This window comes from Rutilus rutilus (assembly GCF_951802725.1).
Source record: "Rutilus rutilus genome assembly, chromosome: 1".
NCBI lineage: Eukaryota > Metazoa > Chordata > Actinopteri > Cypriniformes > Leuciscidae > Rutilus > Rutilus rutilus.
In genome coordinates, this window is record NC_140209.1 from 6270383 (window position 1) to 6285287 (window position 14905).

Here is a 14905-nt window from a genome sequence, read left to right on the forward strand (position 1 = left end):
CGCTAGATGTTACGAGCACGGTTCGAATTACGGGGGGTATTGGGGGGGTCCGACCCCCCTAGATGAGACTTGGTACCTCCCAAAAGGGATGAAAATAATAGTTGGGGGGTACTGATTTAAAAAAAAAAAATCATAATATATAAAAAATATAATGTTAGCCTATCCAAAATATTTAAATGCAGTATGTATTACCACCACATATCAACAATTCCGGCAATAATCTAATGAAATCCGATTTCAAACCCTACTCCCCATCGGGCTGTACCATTTTTTTTCTGGTACGTTCGGGCTCTGTTCTTTACCATGGTTTTTTGATATCACTTCACTAGCTGTCAAAACGTAACTTACGTACTCGGTAGGGGCGCCGGCGCTGATGTGTCAGTGAAAAATTAAGAGTAAGTGGTTGAATCAACATTAATCTTTGCCTATGGTTTTGACTCCCATGTATCATGTGTTGTACTTTGTGCTAAATGTTATGAGTAGCTCGTCATCTAAACAGGTTTTCAGAACTGTCCTAATTTGGTTGTTCATAGTGTTTCTCTCATTCTATATAATGAAGTCGTAGTCTAGCTAACGTTAGCTAGCTAAAAGTTCACGCAGCTCCTGAAGCTCTCTGTACCAAGCACATATTGTCCGTATCTTGGTGAAACTAAGCCACGAATGGTTGCATTAATGCAAGAAGTTGTTTATTATCTCATGGTCAAGGTTATTGGATGGAAATGTGCTCAAAATGTGTGTTTGAACTGCTGCAGAAGCTAGCTCTATCTGTATTTAGGCGCGAGATACTAGGTCTTCACTCTCGCCCCGAACAAGTTAGAGTGGCGCGTGATTTCTTCACTCACGCACATACACCACTACAGCAAGTGAAACAGTTATTAAAAGATCGTTTTGTATTTTAATATTTGACGTCAACACATGAACCAACGCGATTCATTTAAAAACATCCTGCTTACTGCAGTTTTTTAGAAGTAATACTGCCGTTTTTGTTACATGTAGAAAAATGCATTTTTTTGGACACAAAAAAACGGCACTACTATTGAAGTATAACTGTAACACAACTGCAGTTTTACTGCAAAACAACTGAAGTAGTAGCCTACTACAATAATACTGCAACTCAATATAACCAAGGTTCCACCTCGCCTAATGAACTTTTCTTCCAGAAAATGCTTCTCTTCTGTTCCACTTGTGATGTGAATGACAACGGGCTGTAATGCTGTCATGTCTTTGTGTTTTAATTGTGATCATTTACATACATGAACAATGTTGTCAGTAAAGAAATCAACCAAAACTTATTTTATGGAGTAGACACTACGGGAAAAGACGCTGACTGACGGTAAAGAGCATCAGCTGCTCTCGAGACTCGTTGTCAGGACAACGACCGCTGCGCGTTTGCTCGAAGAAAGCAATAATTCTTAATGTCTTAACAAGAGGGAATCTGCGCTAATATTCAGGGAATGTCGCATATAGATTAGTGGGTCTCCTGTGTAAGCCTATAAAATGGGCAAAAAAGTGACGTCACCAGTCGAAATAGCGGTACCCCTCGAAGCTCACGGTATAATTCGAACACTGGTTACGAGTGCTACGCTCACATGATTTCCCTGTGCTAAACAAACACATGTAGACAAATGTTGACGTTGAAATCCAAAGTGGTCCATTTATTCCAATACAGCACATTGCCCATAGCAGTTCCCATCAGCGTAAAAATACAAGGCACCGCGTGCAAAAACACCTGCCAACAACACTGTATTTGCTACCTTTATACCTGAGGCCAATTTACAGACATGCGCCACCCAGTGCTAGACAAAAGGAATTACAACCTGAATACAAAGCAGCATTTGGCTCTTACATGTCCAATTTTCTTTGCATCAGGAATAATTTCATAATTTTCATTTCTGAAAGCCAAGTATTACGTTTGCTTTGTTCCCCTAACGTTAGTATTTGGTTCCTGATTGGTTATTGTTTTGGGAAATAAATAATAATGTTCTAGTCAAGTCAAGTCAAGTCAAGTATATTTGTATAGCGCTTTTCACAATACAGATTGTATCAAAGCAGCTTCACAGTAATAAATTAAAACAATACATCAATGTTTGTTTTTAGTGGAACGTCCACGTTTGGTAATGCTGATCAATAGTATCGTTGATTGATTAATTAAATTAAATATCCCCAAATATCCCCAACTGATATACAACAAAGGCAACAGTGGCAATCAGTCACTTCACAGTATTAAATTAAAATAATACAACAAGGTTTGTTTCTAGTGGAATTTATTGATTAATAAAATAAAATTAAATAGGAATGTTTAATTCTAGGAATGTTCTTTTTAGTTTATTTATTTTTTGCAACAATAAAATAACTAGGGATGGGCAGGAGAACTTGAGTACTCGTTTCGTGACAGCGATGATGGATCATAAAAGCGATCTTAGTCCTGACTTTAAAAATATATTTGTCTATTTTTCTGATTGGTTATTGCAGCATTTGGGGTGGTACCTGAGATGTGATTGGTTATTGCAGCATTTGGGGTGGTACCTGAGATGTGATTGATTATTGCAGCATTTGGGGGCGGTACCTGAGATCTGATTGGTTATTGCAGCATTTGGGGTGGTACCTGAGATGTGATTGGTTATTGCAGCATTTGGGGGCGGTACCTGAGATCTGATTGGTTATTGCAGCATTTGGGGGTGGTACCTGAGATCTGATTGGTCAGCGTTAGACTGCGCGCCTTCCAGACCGGTGAAATAAAGGGAAACTGGATTTGAAAGGCAGTGATCCCTGGAATCACTTTGATCATGAAATACAGTTGAGTGCAAAATGTGCAGCGCCAATCTGTCATATACTTAGCATTATAATGAGAAAACTATTGTAATCGATTATATCTGTGCTTTAGTTGCCCGTGTATCAGTGCGCTGTTAGGGAATCCACAACGACAGTTATACATCAGACTAGAGCGGGCAAGTTCTTGTGTGCATTCTTGTCCTTTTGTGCAGATGTTAGTTGTAAGATTTACTTTTATTTTGTTGATCTGATTAATCTCATATAGGAAATGTTTGGTCAAGTATATTAACCAGCTAGCAAAGCGCTGCTGCAGGTGATAAATGTGCTTTAGTTGTCTGTGTTCCAGCGTTATTAAAGGGTTAGTTCACCCAAAAATGAAAATTCCTTCAGTAATAACTCGCCCTCATGTTGTTTCAACCCCGTAAGACTTTCGTTCATTTTCAGAACACAAATTAAAGACGCGTTTCCACTGAAATTACCCAGAAAGAATTTGTCCCAGGAACTTTTTTCCCAGTCATTTTTTTCCCCAGACCGGTTTCTTTCTGCGTTTACAGTGCGGTCTAAAGTACCGAGAAGATTATGCAAATTAGCCTGGTGACGTAGAACTGCACGCGAATGCTCCTCCCAGTCTGTGACGGACAGTAATCCGTTGAGCGACACATTAATAATAAGTCCGGAGGAGATTCAAGCTGTTCTGCTTTTGTTTGTGATGTATTGGTTTACTAACGAGGTAATTAACAGAACGGCAGGAAAGAGACACGAGCACTGATACTAAAGCGTATTCAGAAAGCTCGTAATGCTAGATATTAAAAATAAAGAATCAAACAAAGAAAAGTGAAAAAAAAAAAACAGCCAAAAGATCAGAAACTTTTTCCAAGCATATATTGATATATAAACGCTGTTTACATAAACACATGCCAAACAATAACACCAGCCAAGCAAACAATCCCAAATAGCAACCGTAGGCGATCATAAGAGGAATCTGGAGAGCGAGTTATTGGTAGGTACACGAGACGTCAAAAGTCAATTTCCTCAAGGTGAGATCAGACTTGTCTGTAGTTTTTAAGAGGTCATATAGATATCCCTCCTACAGAAAAGTTATTTTCAACATACAGTATGGAATTTTTCTCCGCTAGGGGTCTCTAACCTCTTACAATAACAAAGGTGTAGTTTGATGACGCAACATTTGCTAAGAATTATGGATCTTGTCATCAACGTCAAGCCGACCGATCTAATAATGTTTATGGGTGAGTACATACATCAATGCTTTTATCATGACTGTGATATGAAGCAGTTCGGGATTGCTAAGAGACAGCTATCAGCTCCACACGTGACGTGAGTCCTGTGGATATAAAAGGAATATGGACATTTCATTCTACCGAACTACACGCAAATGCAGAATTACAACTCACAGGTCAGTTTATTAGACAAATTAAACTTGTGAGGTAACGCAGCGCTGTTTCAATTGGTCTAACATTACACTATCACACTAAACTGCATTTGAATGTGTTGAAATTTCTGTGTTTCATTAGAATGTTTTAGAATAACATACAGATCATATTCTAACATTTTATCATTGTTGAACTATATAACATTGATTAGTTTTATGTAAATGTGCTCACCTGTTTAATAAAGTACATGTAGGAGCGGTCGAAGTCTCGGACGTGGAGCTCTCGTTTATATACTGTCTATGGGAGCTCTAGGCATCTCGAAAACACCGCGCTGATATTGATTCTCATTTTAGTTCTCCAAAGTCTGCTTGCCATGGTCCATAATGTTTGAACGAAACAACAACAGAGTGCAAATAGACATTGTGAACTACACAGTTGTCCACATCAGTCACCTTGGTTACTATCAGAGATAGGTTGATAGGTAGGCTCTGGTTGCTATGGCAGTACGAGCGGAAACCAGGGACAACGCAGATATGATGCCATTGACGGCGACAATATAGAAACGGTCCGTGTCTTCGAATTAAATTACAAATTTCTCCTGGTTTGAAAGTTGTTGTAAACAGTCGGGATCATGTAAGTAAGTAAAAAAATATAACATAGATATAGTGATTTTTGCTATTTTTAAAGCAAAAAAGTGACATATTGTGCCTTTCAGTCCTTGGCTAATGGCATTACGGCCTCCAATATAATATATTTATGGATAGTCAAAACATAGTTTTATACCGGTATGCTAAAACAGCTTGCCATAATAATGCGTAGTGCAAAATCCATTATAGATATCTTTAATTAAAATTTCTACTAGTCAAAACTCATCTGAAGATATCCGGAAATATTTTCCAATGGAAGAGAATGTGACAATAGCATTGTAGATATCTTGAATGTATATGTCTAGTCAAAATAAAATTGTAGATATCTCGAATGTATATTGATTAGTCATAATCACATTGTAGATATTAATTCCAATTACTACGAGTCAAAATTGTAATTAAGATATTTGGAATTTGAATTTTGACTAGTCAAAACTAAATTACACGAGTACAGCCAGGGGTAATGCTAATACGGCTTGCCTTAAGCCTGTTTTATGCTTCTGCGTCGAATCGACGGCGTACCCCCGCAGACCCCTCTGCGTCGCCGCGAACCCCTCTCCAACCCCTCCGCCGTAGCTCGACGTGCACCTCCAAAAAATTGTAACTACGCGTCGAGGCGACGCAGACCGCAAGGGCTGTGATTGGTGTATGAGAGCAGAGAGCAAGACTGAACATTTGCATCCTCGTGATTCAGTGCACTTTTGTAAATAGTTAATTTTCTTAGATAATGTTTTATATTACGGTTAACTTATATTGTGTTTCAGTTTTATATTGTGTGTTTCTTGTACCTATTACTCTTATTTTTTTTATTATTGTATACTTAAACCTTTGCCCTTTGTTCTTGGCGTGCTTTTTTACTCATTGCACATTAATAGATCAATGGTTGTTTTGAAAAAAAGTTTATTTACATTTGTTGTTCAAGGTCGATTAGCTCCAGCTGCAACAACCATAGACGGGCAACAACACTCTCTCTCTCTCTCTCTCTCTCTTTCGCTCGCGCGGAATCAGCGCACGGAACCAAAACAAACTAGAAAAGAGATTCGCGAACCACACCCCACCTAGCGTTCTGGCGGTGAAATGCACCGCGATGCAATGCAACCCGACGCAGAACCATAAAACAGCCACGACGCCGTAGGAGTGACGACGTAGCTACGCCGTGGAGTTGACGCAGAAGCATAATGAGGCCTTTAGGCGCGTCTCCGAACATCAACAGTTGGCGGCCGATGACGTCACCGCTCGCTCGCGCCGTCTCTAGTTCCCCTCATTGAGAGTTTCAGCGTCGAGTCTTCTGAGGTGAGGAGAGCAGTTCACGGTATTTCTCATATTTACACAACCATCACACACACTTTATACAGTTTGATTAAGGGACAGGCTCATTTCTGTATTGTTTTCATCGATCACAGCTATACTTGTGCGTCTTTTCTGGCGTCTTCCTTCTGAAATAATCATTTAGTGCAGCAGCAGCGAGCATGAGGAGAATATGTTGAGTTCATTCAGACCTGAGCGATTTTGTGTTCGTTTGTGTGATTGTTTCGTCAAGTCAAAAGTCAAAGTATAAGATCTGTGAGGGAATTAATGTGAATCGATCTCAAGTGTCATACTGGAACAGATTCTGCTAAATGCTTTACATTGAGCCTAAGATGAGCCACGTGAGACATTAAAGCAATGCTAATAAAAATGAATCGCGTTTTACACCTGGAAGAATAGTGGGGGAGAGTTGGGACAGTTGAAACACTTTTCAGATAAACGTCGTTTTCTAAGAAGGTTACAGATAGATTTTTTTTTTTTTTATCAACAACCTGAACTCACACATGTGTTCACTTAATATCATGTGCTATTTGGTACAAATATAGAATGATTTAAGTAAAAATTTACTTTGAACGGTAGTTGTGCTTTGTTTCAATCGGCCCACAGTGGTGGGACGGATGAAACATAACAGTTTAAACGCCAACTAGCCAACTAGTTATTCATCTAATGCTTGTTTTCATGCTCTAATGGCTCGTTTCCACTGAGCGGTACGGTACAGTACAGTGTGGTGTATGCAGTTATTTGCGATTCCACTGTCAAAAGTTGTGAATTAGTTGTGTACCAAAATGCCGTACCATACTACTTTTTGGGTACCCTTCCATTCACTGTAAAAAATATTTTCATGATTTGTTATCACAACTTTTAATCTTTTGTCAAATCAACTTAATGTGGTTTCAGATAACATATATTTTGAGGTTCTATTTATTAAACCATAATCTTTTGTCAAATCAACTTAGATAATGTGGTTTCAGATAACATATATTTTGAGTTTCTATTTATTAGACCGATCTCTTTGTTGCATTAACTCAATTTTTTAATTTAAATGAACTCAAAATTTTAAGGCAACCAGGTAACTTACATTTGTAAGTTAAACCACATTAATTATCTAAGTTGATTTGACAAAAGATTAAAAGTTGTGTTAACAAATCATGAAAATATTTTTTTACAGTGTTGGAGTACTAAAAAATAAAACATTGGGTCAACAAAAAAAATATATGTTTTCCACTAGAATTTTTAGTTAAGACTGCTGGCAGATTTAGTCTACATTAATTCAAAGCAATGTTTTGAGTATGGTGAATTACCTTTTAGGCCACAATAAAACACATTTCTAAGTAACATGAACTTAGTAATTTTCAACATGAATGCAAGTAATTAAGTTGATCCAACATAATGTTTTAAGTTAGGTGAAGAAGTTTTTTGGTCACAATAAAACACATTTCTAAGTAACATGAACTTTAATTAAGTTGATTTCTGCAAGAGTTAAGTTGAGCCCTTTTGATTTGAAGTTGATTACTCTTTTAAACATACATATGTAACATTCATCTTTGAATATATTTCCCTTTCAAAACATTTAAATGAACTGTATTACCACAGTCCTTTCTAATACAACATAAAGCATACATTTTCTTAGAAAGTAACCTGTGTACTTATCACTTCAAATTAGTGCTGCACGATTAATCGTATCGCAATCGCGATGTCAAGCTTACGCGATTTATATGACGCAAAATGCTGCGATTTTATATTAAATAAACAAATTTGCGCTGTTAATGCACTTATTAATGCAAATGCTTTTAAACCATTCATGCGCGATAAGACATAGAGAATGAGCTGCCTGTGAATGTCCTCCTGACACACACACACACACACACACACACACACACACACACACACACACACACACACACACACACACAGATAGACGCGCGCCAGTATCAAGTTCTCTTTCGCAGTAGAACGTTCAACACACATGTATGCCAAAATGAACGCGCTGCCTGTGAATGTCTGACTGTGACACACAGAAAGACTCGCGCTAATATCGTGCGTGCGCACAAAACAGCATGACAGAATACAGTTCTCTTTCGAGCTTGAACGAACAATAACACACACAATTATGCCAAAATGTCTTTTTGTCGAGTGTCTTCATAACATAAGAGTAGTCTTATGATGAACATGAAGAGGTGTGATGACTGAGAATGAGGCGCGTGTGAGATCCGCGTGTCTGACAGCGGCTGGTCTTAAAGGGACAGTACAGTAGCCACTAATGTCGCTTAAGTTATTCTTTATTTTTTTATTTTTTTATATTTATTATTATTTTTCTTTACCCCTGACATGTATGGTTATATGTACTCTTGTATGTAAATTATGTTTTGTTCTTGTTAAAATGCAATAAAAAATAATAATCTGTCGCTAAAGTTAATCAAAGAACAAAGGGAACAGAGAAAAACACTCACTGCTCTTGACTAAAGAACTTTTTTCTTTAGGCTGATTATCACTAATCTGTGTGTGCATTTATTTTCCTTGAGAACCAAGCAAGTTGACTCATGAAACCATTTGTTTATTATATCGCATATCGCAATCGTAATCGCAATATTGACCTCAATTATCGCAATATGACATTTTCCCCAAATCGTGCAGCCCTACTTCAAATCAAACATTCAGTTGAAATGTATGGTCACTACACTCAGTGCCGTCGCAGGTGGGGTGCGAGGCCCTGTGCGAACTTGAAATGCGAGGCCCTGCTCATTGATGTGGATGCTCAGTTGCGCATGAATAACAGTCACACGGACGTAGCTGTTTTAACGTTAGTTCTATTGCACGCATAATCTCGCTGCAATACGTTTTTTATCAAGTAGAATAATACAGCATAATTATGCATAGTCTCAGCTATGACTTTTTGCTATTTATTTCAGAGGGAAAAAAAATCAACTGTGCAACGAGTGGCTTTAGCCTACATCAAGTCAGCTCGAGAATTTTCGTGTGAATACATCCGGCTATTTTATTGATGTGTATCTGAATGGCCCAGAGGTAGAATTTTCGTCTAGCGTGCCAGAGATTTTAGGTTCAGATCTGCACTCATATAGTTTTTTTTTTCATCAAAACCGATTATGTTCATTAGTGGTTGTATATCAAGCATGGACACGTTTGTGTGCATTATGTTTTGAGTATCCGGAACTGATTGAAGCGCGCGTCCGAGTGAAGACAGTGTGCGCGAGGCACACGAGCGGCAGCGGCAATGAGCACTTTTATCCCTTGATTTAAAAAACACATTTCAGCGCTAGATCGTCTCTTATTTAAAAAAACTAACGAAATGAATACTCTGCCAGTTAACTGGAGATGTTTTATTTATTTGTAGAATTGGTACATTCGTGTCGCAAGATGTTTTAAAAAGTGGTGGGGACAAAAAAACAAAACAAATTAAAAAAAAAAAAAAGTAGTAGGCTAATAAAAACTCAGTGAGTGTTTTAGCGCAATTTTCTGACGTCATGGGATTACAACACTAAGAGATAGTAAATCTTTTCCTGGAATTTTTTTTTTTTTTTGTGCGTTCCCGAGATTAGACCTTCTTTAACATAATGCCGAAAACCCGAAGTCTCTAGGTGGTCTGGTTGAGGAGTAGATAGAAGTACAAGATTGGTGCGCACAGACAGAACAGAAATCATGAGTTAACAATCGCAATTTTGCCCGGTGGAAAATTGTGCAAAAAATCAGCAGGATTGCGAGGCCCCCTAGTGGCGCAAGGCCCTGTGCAGTTGCACAGTTCGCACAGCCTATGCGACGGCTCTGACTACACTGTCATTGGACAGGTAGTTAACAGTAAGATTTTGTGGCATGAATAAGATACCTAGGTGTTAACAATAAGATTTTGTGGTCTGTACAATCAATTAACACTGTTTTTTGTCGTTTTTTACAAGATGGGCAAAATTTGTCACCAAATAATTTTTCCGGACATTTTTTCTCATAACAAAGCAACGACTTCTACACATAATTTCAATACCATTTTGCACTATGTTGATATATAATGTTATAAAATCATGCCAGAATAAAAAAAAATACAAATTTATGAAATTTTAAGATATTTTAATCACAAATGAAATTGCTGTATTGGCCTTCGGACAGTTAAACCGAATGAGCTTTAGACACTTCAAAATCTTAAAAATACCTTTATATGTAGATAAATATAATTAATAGTCTACCTTTTGGATTCAGTAAAAGAGATCAAGTTGTACTACCTTACATACTTTGGATGTCATATAGCCTATGTGTTTTTTTTTTATTATTATTATTAAGGCCTTTGGACAAAAAAATGACCCGTCACGTCATTGACCTATATGCTGTGAATATAGGCTAATCAATATGCGTTGCCTGAACCACATTTGTGTGCCTGTAATGTTTAAAATTTATTTGAATGAAAACGAAAAGAGGCAGAGTGGTGTTTTATAACACTTTCGTTTTATTGTTGCCTAAAATGTATACAAAGTAGCAGAGCGGAGTAGAAGTCCTTCTCCTAAGTCGGACTTGGCATGTCCGAACTTTGTGTAGCCTACTTGGTATTGAGAAACGCCTGATATCTGCGCTTGTGACAAACATGTCGAGAAGCAAGAACAAGATCTGCTGTATGTCATCCATTGTTGTTTACTATGGCTTTCTTATTCGCATGAAAATGACGTCGATCGCTTCTTTCCGGCAAACACCACGCCTCTCAAGTAAGGGTACTGTTGGCAGTGGAAACGCTAGCCGGATCATGGTTTACCGACCCGAACCGTACTGTACCGTCCCGTACCGCTCAGTGGAAACGATGAAGTGAAGTATTTTGATGAAGACAGACAAATCCATTTACAATTCATTTTCTTATATTTCGTCCTTGAGTCATATTGCGTGTTTGCTAGTTGAATTGCCTGTTATTATGAAGAAAATGAGTTTTCCTATGACCAGGTTTAACACTTGTTTCAACCGTCCCGACAGCGCCTCCTGCCAGTTGAACCTGTTTTGCCCTTAAACTAAAAAACTCTGATAATTAAGGGTGTGTTGTAGTACTAATACACCTTCCGTATTATCATTACAATGGCACATGAAACAATAGATACAACTTGTCAGTAAAAAAAAGTACCGCACGCAAGAATTCACTAACCGCACTCAAAAACAACTTTCCGGCTCTAACCTTAAAACGGCATGACGTAAAGAAGAAATGTTTTCGCGGGTCTGGTAGGCATTGCGTGCTGTAGCCTATGTGCTGACGAAATTTGGCATACATGATGTGAGTGGTTTTCAAGGAAATCTCAATGATTTATCCGTCTCGCGTTTCAATCGTCCCGGCACAGTGCTTTCAGAGTGAGCAGCGTTTACAGAGCTGTACATCAATGACAAACTGCTCATAAAAAATAACTGCAGCCTTTGCGATTTTAAAATCGTGATAAGCCATCTCGATTTAAGTGCAATTACATGGAAATTGCAATTAATCATGCAGCCCTATCTGAGGCTCATCAATATTAACAGATCTTCTGAAATACCCTTTATTTTACATCAGTGGTTCCTGTTTCCACCTCATTTATTATGCTGATGTCTTCAGATCTCCTGTAAACTGACACTTAAAGAGGACAGTGAGAACATGAGTGATCCAGAACCCTGCAGAATGAAACACACTGAAGATCCTGAAGAACAAAGAGGTTGGTGTTTATTCTTCATTCATTCATGATGCTGAAGAACATTCATGTTAGAAACATTCAAGCACTTCATCACATTTAGATAAACAGTTCAACTATGAAATGGTACATGGTTTCACTGGGAGCGCTGGAGCCCCTGACTGAAAATTTTAGAAGCACAAAATTCAGGGGCACACCTTAAATCAGCTTGCAATTTAATATTTAAATTTCCCCCAAAATAACTGTAATACTGACAAATTCTTGAACATACATTTATATAAAATAACATTTATATATGATATTATAGATTTGAAGTGCTGGAAAAAGATGTGTAGTACTTGTAAGCGTTTGATTATTTCTGTCACAATACCATAGTTATGGCTAGAGTTACTACATTAGCCTAAATCCATGGTGAATGTTGTTGATTTGTGGACTGAAAGCCTTGTCTAAGTGTTTCTCCTGGTTTCCACGTCAGCGCTGTTTGATCTGATATCTATGGGTTATAATAGCCTGGCTCCGCCCTCCTGAGTATTTCCGCTCAATTTTATTTCCCTTCAGTACTACGTCTGGGATGTGGTGTATTCTTTAGTTTTCTCTGATCATTTTTTGGCGGTCCAATCAGCGAACAGAAGGAGTGGCTGAGAATGATGACGTTGAGGTCGTGCGATAGTTTGAGTTGTTGGGTTACGTCACGGTCAAAGGTTAGCGATTGGTTATACAGATCCAATAGTTTTAAACTTCAACAGAATACCCGCCTACAAGGAAGTTAACGCTTGTCAATGGAGAGAGGCCAGACTCTCTGTACAAATGAAATGTACGAGAGTCTGGTAGAACCAGGCTAGGTTTATAACAGAACTCTGCGTCGAATTGAAATTTTTCTCACTGGAACTCGCAGTGATGATGTTATTAATTCTGAGGCGAATTCAGTGGATTTCTTCACTGAATCTCCAGAGTCTGGATCTCCTAGTAACAGTGTCGACGCGTGATTGAGATCGGCCCGCGACTGGCAAGTTTGGGGCGCTGCGCTGTCTATGATTGGTTTGAACTAATAAACGATCTGTGAAGCATAAAGGAGTAACGCATTTTCGTTCCACTTTCATTTTGTTTGCATTCGCTGTATTCATTGTAAATATTCCTAAATGTATATTTGGTCACACCGGCAGGAAAAATGGTAGCAAAATGTGACCAATTGGTCACAATCTGGAGCCCTGCGTTTTTTTTTTTTTTTTTTTTTTTTAAACAAATGGTCTCGTATCTCTCACGGAGGAGCGGGAATTTTCTTAGCAATGTTAACCCCCTGAGGTCGGCTATCGCGCCGGCGCGATAGGTTCGTTTTTTTCTGTATGAGTGCAAAAAAATAATAAAATTAAAATATTAATTTTTATCTTATATGCTTGTGTTATACATCAATCTATCCTGTTAAGTGTGTATTATTTTTGTGTATACTCACAATAAAAACAAAGTGTTGTGCTTTTCGCCAAATAAAGAAAAATAAACACGAAGCGAGTTCTGCCTTCTCTCTGTCCGTGTAGTTCATTCTGAAACGCGTCCGAAAATGAATCATAACTCAGCGAATACTTCTCAAACAGGCACGTGAGATATGTCTTTATGAAGCTTGAAATCTCTTCTTTTAAATGAAGTAATTTATATAAAAAACAAATGTTTTCAACTCATGTAATCCGTTTGAAAGCAAGGAGAGGTACCGTTTTTCCTTCTGCCTCATTATCTCTATAATGTGCTGAGGCCGCCCCGCCCCCGGCGCGATTCACATGTAAATAGTTAGTTGATCTAGTATGCATCGCATACGCCCCTTGATCAATGCTATAAAAACACAGTTTCTTCATTAGACTTACTGATAGTTCATCGCGTTTTAAATATGACACGCTTCTCCGGTAATAAAGACGCCCTTCAGATGATTCTGGACAGCGAGGAAGAATGCACCTTTTCCTCAGAGGAATCTATCTTGATAATAATCCTGCAAAAATTTACCTCAGAAGTTCTGGAAGTATCATTTCGAGGAGCAAACGGATCCCGCTGAGGAATTAGGTCAGTTCTGTTTGCTTTGTTCTAATCGGAATGAATGAATGCACAGATGCGTGCTGTTGTGGAGCTACTACAGCTGGCAAAAATACTGTTTAAATATGAATCGCGAATACAAAGAAAGATTACACTGGAAATATTGTTACAATTTTAAATGTTGTTGTAATTGTATAACCTTAAAAAAAATTATATATATAAGGATAGAGGTCATTATAAGCCTTCTCTTTTAAATAACTGTATTATGCTTTATTAGTGACACATTTGGGAAGAGAATATATTCCAAATCTGAAAATACAGTATGAGAACAATTAACTGCACAATTACTAGAAATGTTTACCTTGGATATTATACAATTTGCAAGCAAAATTTGTGGAAAAAACAACAAACCAGTTATATATTGTCCTTGCATTCTTGTGGCTCAGTCACACACCTGAATGAAAGGCTCATTACGTATGCAGCCTCATTATGCGGGCCCCATTGACTCCGCAGGTGTGAATCTTGAATTGCCTTTCCAAACAAAAAGTGTTTTACAAGATTTAAATCAATGTATTGTGTTATGTGAATGATTAGGCAGGATGATTTTCACATAATTTTGAAGAAAAAACAGTAGGCAATGACATCCATTAGTCAAAAGTCTTATTTACATATATTTAGAATGTGTTTTTTGGCCTTATTTCAGAAACTTTAGTTTTTTGTTTTTTAAAAAACCATGCATAAACATTATTCTATCAAAAATACAAACATGTACATGCATGGTGCTCACATATTATGGTAGCCCTGTTTGTGCTAAATAGAGTGAATTTACACCTTTGCCATTAATATGTTTATAAGCAACTGAAAAAGCACAAATGTCAGGGCATGTCAGAACATCTCAAGGACCCCAAAAACCCCTCAGACCCCAGAGGGTTAAAACGCACATCAACTGATCACTTGTTTAGCGTTCATGTAAACACTACATTCAGATTCATCATTCGGTATGAATTCAGTTAGATTGAAACAAAAGGTGTGCATGTAAACAATGAATGGCGACTGCAGAAAGCAAAAGCCAAATCCCGGACATCTCGACGGACGGACATGTCCGGGAAAAGAGGATGGTAACCCCTACTTA

The 14905-nt window shown here is 37.9% G+C and overlaps 3 protein-coding genes across 6 annotated transcripts in view; 2 read left to right on the forward strand and 1 right to left on the reverse strand.

Moving 5' to 3' along the window:
• Positions 1–14905, reverse strand: part of LOC311302609 (uncharacterized protein) — a 495915-nt gene that overhangs the window by 229684 nt on the left and 251326 nt on the right. The window lies entirely within an intron of this gene.
• Positions 1–14905, forward strand: part of LOC311302813 (uncharacterized protein) — a 273934-nt gene that overhangs the window by 149325 nt on the left and 109704 nt on the right. The window lies entirely within an intron of this gene.
• Positions 6018–14905, forward strand: part of LOC311298519 (uncharacterized protein) — a 42527-nt gene continuing 33639 nt past the window's right edge. For all 3 annotated transcript variants that reach the window (XM_084421522.1, XM_084421523.1, XM_084421524.1), the window contains exons 1-2: positions 6018–6103; positions 11685–11781. In XM_084421522.1, the coding sequence (XP_084277648.1) occupies positions 11724–11781 (58 nt within the window). In that variant the 5' untranslated portion in view covers positions 6018–6103; positions 11685–11723. The remainder of the gene's footprint in view (positions 6104–11684; positions 11782–14905) is intronic.